The sequence below is a fragment of the Monopterus albus genome, unplaced genomic scaffold, assembly GCF_001952655.1.
Source record: "Monopterus albus unplaced genomic scaffold, M_albus_1.0 scaffold117.1, whole genome shotgun sequence".
Classification (NCBI taxonomy): Eukaryota; Metazoa; Chordata; class Actinopteri; order Synbranchiformes; family Synbranchidae; genus Monopterus; species Monopterus albus.
In genome coordinates, this window is record NW_018127997.1 from 118,682 (window position 1) to 128,920 (window position 10,239).

The window sequence follows — 10,239 nt, forward strand, 5'->3', positions numbered from 1 at the left end:
GGGGGGGGGTGTGGGGGGGGGGGGGTGTCTTTCCTGGGGTAGTAGGACCCCAAGACTTACAGTATGGCCCCATCACTTTCCAAAACAAACCCATGCACTTGTTTTCTGCATACCCTCATGTGGAGACAGGCACAAATGAGGAATGCACATGTAATCCTATTCATAGTTCAACCTTTGGTCCACATACGGTCACATGCACTGTTGAGGCTTGATGTGCTGATGAGCGGACACAGATTTTTGCCCTGCACGCAGACATCTGCAATGTTCTTGCGGAGCCTTGTAGCCCTGCTGAAGATGATGAAATGTACATCACTGGACCGTAGCAGACAAGTGGAAACTGAATTGGCACTACTGTGTTGAAGTATTAAGCTACAGTACCACATTAACTACAAATAACAAACTGTTTCACTCACCATGCTGAATATCTTTCATGTCAAGGTGCAGGGAGGACATGAGGATTCCTACTGCTTGAGAGCGCTTGTTGTTTAGGAGCTTCACAACCTGTAAAAAAAAAAGACAAACTTATAATCAAAAGTTCAAATGTAGTTTTGCTATTGCAGCACATCCTGTTTGCCATCACGTTTGATTTTGCTGCATTTCCACTGATATGGTACCCAAGATGATACTGCAAATGTAAAAAACGACTATGAAACAGAAATGTAAGCATGTAGCAGTAAGATATATAAAAATAATATTCACCATTAAGGTAAAACAAAATGCTAAATTTAAGAATTAAAGTTTGAGATGGAACAAACATATTAACCCTCTGGAGTTCTTCAGGGACAAATCTTTCCTGAGGGTAACCAGTGTACAGTGTTTTTGAAGATCCCCTGAGTATTAAAGTGTTTGTAGAGGAAAAGTCAGGGGTCACCAAAATGGTTGGAAATCATCCTCTGTTGACCACACATATCCACAGAAAATCATGCCTGTAGCTGTTCACAATAAATGTTTAAATCTGTGATTCCACCTGCATGTGTTACACAGCACAAGCACCACTTACTCATGGTAAAAGGACCACATGGTTTAGTTCCATATAGGTTTCATATATGACATGTACTATACGTCACTGACAAAACAACAGTTTAACAAATTCCACAGTAAACAACCTCATGGCTGACAGGATGACACACTTGTAGTCTGTCAATAATTAATTAATTGATGTGTACCCATTATTTGGCCCCAAATCAGAGCAGGGCTGAGGACATTTCAAATGTTTTGGTCATTTATAGAGAAGAAGAAGTTTTTTTAGGAAATGTGCAAATGGCGTCTTGGACATGTGGCTCGTATTTCAGATACATCTGCATGTAGTACTTCTTAAAATGTCTAAGAATGAATGGCATATAAAACTAAACACTGCAAGTTAAAAAGCTATGATTGGTCGCTGCTGACTTTATAATTGTGAAAATACTACTTGTACATATTTGTAAAACAGAGTTAAACACACAGACCTGTTTGGCCTTTGACTTGGTAATGGTGTCAGAGAGTGGCTGTTTCTTCTCCTTTACAGCTGTTTTTGAAAACAATTCTACAAACTCATCAAAGTCCACATCAGGCTCCTCAACTGTGTCCCACACCAATGAAGAAGAAACCTCCCTGAGAGACACAAAATAGCACTTATAACTGGTACTTTAAAATGTAAAAGAAAAATGTTTCCAGTAGACAATTACTAACCCACTGGTCTTGTTACCCTCAAAATGGTGTTGCAATGTTGCATACATTTGTAAAACGTTTGAAAAGACAGCATCTGATGTGACAGTGTACTATGAAGACATCCAACAAGATGTTGAAAAATCCTTTCTGAGCTCTTTAGAGTTTGACAGTTTTCACAGAGCTTTGTAAAATATGCTTTGTATGTACTGTAGGGCTGAAGACAACTTAGGTATTACATCCTGCTCTGCACATACAGTATATTTTAACATTTTTAGAAAGCAGGACTTGAGGATTATACCATGGATGTGCTTTAGCCTTGGTAGTTCCATGAACTGTGGTGTTGATGCATGGGTTGGACATGTCTGTTACCACGGTGATCATGTGGGGCACAAGAACCTGTTCAATTGCTTTGATACACTGATCCCTGCTAGAGCAGACTGTTGCCTTTTAGCCTCAGTCATGCAGTAATGGAATATCTGAGGTTTCAAAATCCTGGATTCTCAAACTATGTACAAGACATGTGTTCCATATTATTTGCTAAACCAAAGAATGTTTGTATGTTTGTACAAAGAGCAGCTGTTATCAAATCAATTGAAGAATTTTGTTAAAAATAAAAATGTAATTTTTTTAAGCTTTATCTTCAGTAAAATCCAATGGGCTAAGATCAAAGAACCACAGACTGAATGGAAAAGTCACAGTAAGTATTGAGCGATGCACTAAAATTGTTGGTTTGGGCCTTTACAAGTAATTAGTGAACAAAAAAATAAAATGATCCCATAGGAACCTTTTCTCTTACGTTATCATCTTTATCGGTGTCTTCAGCTCCATCAAAGATGTTCACATCATATCAGATCCTGGCTTTGATTTACACTATTACCTCCAGTTTACAGAGCAGATCAATAAGCTGAGGGGAAAATGCAGCATCATTTTTAGGCAACGATAGCTATACTTGTTACCGTCTTTACTTTTTGGTGTGCAGCTGGATCCTTGTCCAGTAGAGAGGCTTCATGGGTCTAGGTGGCTCCACCACAGCCTTCCTGGGTGGTTTCTCCTGATTAAGACCCAGAGCATATAGCCCCAGTGGCAGAGGAGGAGGCAGGGAACCCAGAGTCCCTTGAGGAGCTGGAGGAACACAGATGGCTCCTGGTGGAGGAGGGGGAGGAGGAGGCCCACAGCCTGGAGGGGGTGGGCCTCCAAGTCCTGGCAATATAGGAGGAGGGGGAGGAGGGGGAGGAATCCCTCATCCATGTGCTTACTTTTACTACTGATATTACTGACCTCAACATAGTATACATGAGATATATATTTATTTTAATAAATTACTTTTACCTTTGATTCAAACCATGCACATTCTCCCCTTTTATTTATTTATTTTTTTTACTGAGCCAGTTCATGACAGTACACTCTGTTCTGCTGTAGTGTTACCATATCACCTCCTGTTTCAAAGGCAAAACAATTTTAGCTATCAAGCTAACACTGAGTTATCTACTTAAATCTAATTATAAAGTATGTTTATTCAGCATTATGAGAGAGTTTCAATCACATAAATCTAGAATATGCTAAACATGACACAATAAAAATGAAGACTTTAAATCAGCTTGTTTTTTCCAAAATGAGATTAGAAAAAGCCTGCTCAAAATACATCACATGTTCATTTGCAAAGCAGTAACATGATCACATAACTATTTAAATAATATGCAAGATTAAAAAATATTCACTTTGGTTTCATGCTAAGTGGAACCCAGAGCCATTCGAGGATCACCAGTACAATGCAGTACAGCGTCTAATGTTTTTTTAGCGCAGCCTTGCTTTGACTAGGCTCAACTGCTGCACAACTTTTTCTTTCAGCAGGGAATTTACAAATTGAAACACTTTGCTCGTCACTCATCCTAGTGTCTTTTTTCTCCCACAGCCTAGAGGCAGTACAAGATGCAGAGCTTTAGCCTACCACCTGAAATTCATTACTCTGTTTATTTATGACTAAGCACATCTTGTCTTTTTGTTTCTCCATAATTCATAGCTCACAATGCCAGGCTTGAACCTGCAATTCATCCAACATCTTGACTGGCATTGATTGTTTTGTTTTGCTTATTCTCACACAAATTGAAAAAAAGTACCTCTGAGCATTTCTGTGACGTATCATACATTTTCCCTGAACAAGAATTTTCCAGAACTATATATTGGGATGGGTTTTATATTACCCCAAACAGTTAAATGTAAGGAAACCACATGCATTCTATATCCCCATGGGGCACAATTTACTCTTATTTATGTGTGTATAATATACTCCCCCAGTCCAAAATCTCTGATATAACTAAAACACAAACACACACACACATACAATTTGTTTCTACTTAGTCATCAGTCCCTATATCATTGTAAAGTGTAGGCACACTTTTCCATTTGAATATTAATGTATGAGATATGGCAAAAAAAAATGTTGCTAATGCATGGATGTAAGTTTCCTTATATATGAGAAGAAACTGTTGAAGCCTCTATATAAGAAGCTATATAGACAATTTATAACTATTCCTAAGCCTAAAACCCAATACCTAGCCCTCATTCATTTCTCGGATCCCTTCAATCCATTCTGTGCTGACATAACACTGTCTGCTTGAGCATCTCCACTATCATAGGTCATGCAATTCACCCCCTGCAGAGGAATTAAAGGAAGCAGAGAGATATCATGAGATGCTAATCCCTTCTAAGATGTACCTGTAGCTGTATGGATTGGTATGTAGCTCTGGGAACAAAAACATGACCTCTGTGTTCAACTTTGACCCAAAGGAAGTTGTAAACTGAGTAATCTACTGTCAGTAAAAGGCATAAACTGTTCTGGGGTCATGATATGACCCTGGCATAAGAAGTGAAGTGGCTCCAAACTGACAACATCAAGGTGCCATGGGATGAAGACTAGACTGTATGACTGCCGAAGGGGTCTCACACCTATTGTTTATCAGCAAGGCATCTATCCAGGAAAATTAAATAAATAAATAAAAAACATAAAATATATGTACAGAAACCAGAGGGTTGTTTGAGTGACACTAGTGTGATGTTGCCAGTCTCCTGACACACAAGACCATTTAGAAAGACGTCCTACAGTACACAGATGAGGCAAGACAGTAAAAAGGCCCCAGGAGCATCCCAGTGACAGGCTGTAGTAAATGTCACAACCATGAACGCTTTCTCATAGAGACAAAAGGCACACCATCGAACAGGTCATTCATATACTGTAGTAGGCCTGCAAAATTGCTACTGACAGACAAACTTAAAACAGCTCCTGCAGATTGGTATTTTGGAAAGGAACTTTTATGGGGTGGAAAAATGCACGTAGTCATTTATCATCTGGGCCAGATTTATCATGAGTTCAGATCCCTGCAGATTAGACATGAAATCAAAAATGTAATGGGACAAAATCTAAAGTCTTAAACCCTATAGTGATCATCAGTGGTGTAAGAAGTAATCAGATCTCTAACTTAAGTAAAGGTAACAATACCACTGTCTAAATATACTCTGCTACAAGTAAAAGTCCTGCATTCAAAATGTTACTTAAGTAAATGTACAGAGTATTAGCATCAAAACATGCTTAAAGTACTCATTATGTAGAACGACACATTTAAAATTAGCATATATTATATTACGTATATTATATTATTGAAATGTAATTACTGATGCATTACTGTGTACATCACATTTAGCTGGTAAAGGGACTTTATATACTGCTGAGTAGCTTGTGAATTTTCCGCTGGAGATCAATGAAGTCCTCCCACAGTCCAAAGACATGCAGCTTAGGTTGACTGGAGACTCTAAATTCACCCACAGGAGTGAGTGTGTGTGGTTGTTTGTCTCCAAGTGTCCTGTCTCTAAGCCCTGTGATAGACTGGCGACCTGTCCAGGGTGGACCCTGCCTCTCGCCCAATGTCAGCTGGGAAACCCCCCCCCCCCACACACCAAATTTTTGTATTAATCTGGTTCTTAAAAGTAACTACTAACTAAAGTTATAAAATAAATGTAGAGGAGTAAATAGTGTATTATTTGCCCCTTACAATGCAGTGAAGTAGAATTATGAAGTAGCACAAATGAAAATACTCACGTAAAGTACAGATATCTCAAAACTGTATCTAAGTATAGTCCCTAAGTAACTGTAGTTAATTTCCACTGCTGGTGGTCACTATAAGAAAACAACCTTTGTAGTACTATAAAACAGGAGTATTACAGGACAGCGATCTATATACATACTGGTGTACAGTAGTGGATGATTCAGAGATCATTAGGTTGATGCCACGATCCTCCAGACACCTTAAAACTAAGTCAAACATCATTCTGCAAGTCATTTATTCAGAAACTAATTGTAATGATAAACATGTATCCACAACAATTTCAGCAGCTCCTGTTAACATGTGTATAAAGATGAGAGTGATTATAGCGAGCTTAGCATTCAGCTTGTCTGGTTTGATTTCAATTCATTTAAACTTTGGGACTGTTTGTCTTCACCTAGTCCATTTTGGTACCTCAGCACTCCTGGATTTAAATCCAGTATTTTTACTTTTTCCCTGAGGTTTGTGCAGGGAATGCTAAGGGACTTAGCATGTAGTTTATGGAGTGCTAATATTGCAACTGAAGCTGTAGACTTCACCCAGAATCTCCTACAACATTTATGTCTCACTGTCATATATCAAAGAACTTCCCAATGTTCATACGCTGTGTTAAAGCAGGCTGCACTGGGGTGGCCATGTTTAGTACAGGCAGAGGCGAAACAATGAGATATGATCCAGAATTGTTTAGTTTGAGTAATATATTAGTTTTAAGATTTATAAGATGCCAGAAGACTGCAAAGTAATAGTATGAGACAACTCTGTAAAGCTGTTAAGGTGAAAATAACCTATTCCATCTCACCAGGTATGTGTAGAACAGTTACAAAGTAATCTGAAATGAAAGAGTGCTGGTACACATTCAGTTAGCAGGATAATGCTAATTGCGAGCGAGAGCAGACGTGTTTATTGCTTCTCTGTCTGTTTTACGATATTTTCACTTCTGTTCTTTTCATATTGTCAAGGCTTTGAGCTCTGAGCAAAAACTCTACAACTACTACAACTACTGAAATGCCTCCAAAAGGGAAGAGAGCTAATAAATCCGAGCTGAATCCGAGCTGAACGATGGTATTGAGGCGGATGAGGACAGTCTAGATTGTTAAAATTTTTTGACTTAGTGGGTCACAAGACTGCTGTGTTTATGTATAAAGCCAGGAAAGATTTATTACCTGGTGGAATTCAAAAACTATTTAATGAAAGGGAAGGGGGATACAATTTAAGGGGTCAGTTAAATTATAAAATTCATGCTATACGTACAACCAAAAAAAGATTCTGTATTTCCATAAGTGGGGTAAAACTATGGAATAATTTAGGTATGGACATAAAAAGCAGTAAGAATATTGATGAGTTTAAACACAGATATAAAGGTATGTGTCAATCAAGATATGGGCAAGAACAGGCTTAATGGTTAATCAGATGGGAGTGGGGATGTAGAATATGTATCCATGTAGTAATACTGCTTGCAAACCAATGATGATAAGATGATGTTAGGGGGTAGGACTAGATAAGTCTAACTTCTTCCTACTCCGTTCAAGCATGTACTAGGTATAAGCAAATTGAAAATATTTTTGTGGATATGTCTGGAATTATGTGTGATTACATACTGACTGTTGTTACATGTTTGAAAGAATAAATAAATCAAATCAAATCAAATGCACTGTGCTGCAAGGACAGTTGACCCAGATCGTTTGCTTTCCAACAAACACATCATTAAAATACATTTTTTGCACTTCTGCTTCCCTCACCCTGAAGTCTGTGGGCTTTTTGGTTAGATGCCTGAAATAAAGTATGTGGTTAACACAATACATTTTCACATTTTGTTTTATGACATAAAATACATCAGTATTGTAAATACCCCAGCGGTGATTTTTAATGCCTTTACATGTCTTAAAAAAGGTGGTTGCTAACAAGCAGCTAAATGAGCCTACAGAGGAAACTGAATATGGGGATACTGAACGTCATCCCGCTAAACATGGACACTCATCTACTCACTGGTCCACCTTTACAGCTTCGTTATTTTTTCGTTATCTCACGCACTTGCAAACTATTTTAACCGGCGCAGCCACGATCACTAGCTAAATTAGGTCATGCTAAGAGGAAAGGATTTTGTAGAAGAGATATGTTCGTTAAATCAAATTACAAATGAGAAGCTTTGGTGGTGACATTAAAGATGTGGTACCGTGTTGTAGTTTGTGTATTTGCTGAACAAAAGCCTTTTATTTGTGGGCTTCAAAAATCATAAAGGTGGTGTTCACTGGTAAAGATGATATAGTTTATAGATTATTTTCTGCAATAATCCAAAATACTTTTTTATTGAAGGAACCATGGTGACGCTAACTTCTGGGTTGGCCTAAAAAAAACATGTCACCCCTTTGGTATTCTGCAAACACTGCTTTGCAAATCACTGGATTTGTTGAGTTACATTACAATTAACTCCTTTCATCCTGGTTTTGTCAATTAAATCAATTGACTTTATTAAATCTACTGTTTAACCCTTAACCATATCAATGCACTAAAAAACACTGCTGTTGCTCCAGCTGTGTGTGTATCACTTCTTCAGCAACTTTCATCTAAGACAAAAAACTATTAGCAACATATGAGGAGGCAGAACAGAAATCCTACCTGTTTAATGGCTGTCACTTAACATTCCTCTTTCAAGCCACAGCCTGGTGTCCTCCACCTGACAGAGGTATGAGAATGCAAAACATGACAAACATACCCCCAAATGTCATTTTATTGCAGTCTACTACCATCCAACACAACTGTTCTGCATTAAGTATTGATGTTCAGTTTTTGATGACACTGTCATGGACATGGTCTTTTAGATCTGTTTTAGCAGTCAGGACAGTTGCTGGATTGTAAAATACTAAGAGTTGTTTCTCATATGCTGCCACTTCTCTTACATGTAAATAAAAAGAACAAAAAAAACACACCATCAACAATATCATCTTCAATCTTTAATCATCATCATCATCATCATGATTCTCCGTAGTGGTGGAGTGGGATTTAAAAACTGCCTCCATCTGCTTAGTTTCTTATTTTGACTGACATCAAAGTGGGGGAGCACAACCCTTGAAAGCTCCAGCTATCCCTGCGGATCGTGACGTTTGGATTCGTTTTCCATTCGCACTGTGGCGAGGCAACGGGCTGCCAAGTAAACACGCATGTAATCAAGCAGCCAATAAATACACCAGACTAGCACGACAAGAATGTTCACACAGTCAACGTGGATCCCACAGAGCGCCAACGGCTCTGACTATCCCAAAGGGATATGGGAGTGGGTACAACAGGGAAGAGGCCACGTTCCAGATAATTGAAAAGGACTTGATTTCTGTACAGACCTCAGCTTGTTATGCAACATGTGGATCCCACGTTTGAACCCAGTGCAGAGTCATATCAGACACATTAAAGAAAGGAAGCAAAGGAATGTCCCGCTAGCAAGAGTCCAGCTTGTTTGCAGAAGCATGAACACAAACAAACACAAAACACACACAGACTAAAGACACTCACATTCACCCTCAGCATGCATATTCTTTTTATGTATCTTGGAAGAATTAACTGGAGGTCAGCAGATACTCCATCAATCTTTCAATAAGCCAAGAGACTGAGACGACTTAACATGTAGTGTTATTAATCAGCTGTCTTTTGGGTTCATATCAAATCATACTGAATGAATGGCACCATAATAACCTGTATTTCAGTGTGTATGGTACTTTTTAAAGTTGCTGAATCAATGAAGAAACAACTCTACCCTGTGTGGTTCAATAGATCTTGTGAACATAATTCTTTCCCATGTGATAAGAGGACTATAAAACCTTTCCAAGAAAATGACGCTGACATATAGTCATGCTATTTTTTTTTTTTTACTCAGCTACTCTAATGACAAAGTATTTTGTTGCGAGAAACAGCCAACAACAACAGCAGTAACCTCTAATCTCTACAGTATCTGTGTCTATCTCTTTAGAATATACAAGTATAAGACATGCTGAGAGCATCTTCTGTAACATGCAGGGCCAGGACGAAATTATTCTTCTGCTTTATCAATACTTGCAAGAACCACTAGCGACACAGAATCTATTTTAAAACCGATTTGGGTATTTTTCAAATCATACACATCCTTTCCCCTTTGAATGATGGATTTAAGTGTAACATCTGTTCTGGCCATAACCCAGTGAAAGAATTCACAGCCTTGTCCACGTCCATTCATTCTGACCAATGGCCAATCTTGGCAGTTTTACTTTGGTCTTTTTCAGCCCTGTTATTTTGATCTATGTATGCATGCTGCTTAAAATGGAATAAGACTGAAAGGACTGGAACCAGGAGACCCTGAAGACCTCTTCCCACTTAGACTTGTTACAGGGACATCATGTAACCAAACAGCACAAGTCTTCCATGACAACAGAACAGTCAAGTAATACTCTGGCACTGTTGCCCAGGAGATTTCTGTTAGTCATCCTGTGAGTGTATCATCTGCATATACTGATGTGTGTTTTATGGA

General features: G+C 38.5%; 2 protein-coding genes across 6 annotated transcripts in view; both read right to left on the minus strand.

Annotated features, from left to right (window-relative positions):
* The window catches only part of myocd (myocardin), a 103,763-nt gene extending 95,340 nt beyond the window's left edge, over nt 1-8,423 (minus strand). For all 5 annotated transcript variants that reach the window (XM_020611758.1, XM_020611762.1, XM_020611761.1 and 2 more), the window contains exon 1: nt 8,364-8,423. The gene's annotated coding sequence lies outside the window, so the exon portion shown is untranslated. The remainder of the gene's footprint in view (nt 1-8,363) is intronic.
* Nucleotides 134-2,884, minus strand: LOC109966698 (formin-2-like). Its single transcript, XM_020611763.1, has 4 exons — nt 2,616-2,884; nt 1,449-1,593; nt 414-501; nt 134-288 (listed from the first exon to the last, which is right to left on the minus strand). The coding sequence occupies exons 1-4, from the start codon at nt 2,657-2,659 to the stop codon at nt 161-163; spliced, it is 405 nt and encodes a 134-aa protein (XP_020467419.1). The 5' UTR covers nt 2,660-2,884; the 3' UTR covers nt 134-160.
* Nucleotides 8,424-10,239: the final 1,816 nt, after the last annotated feature.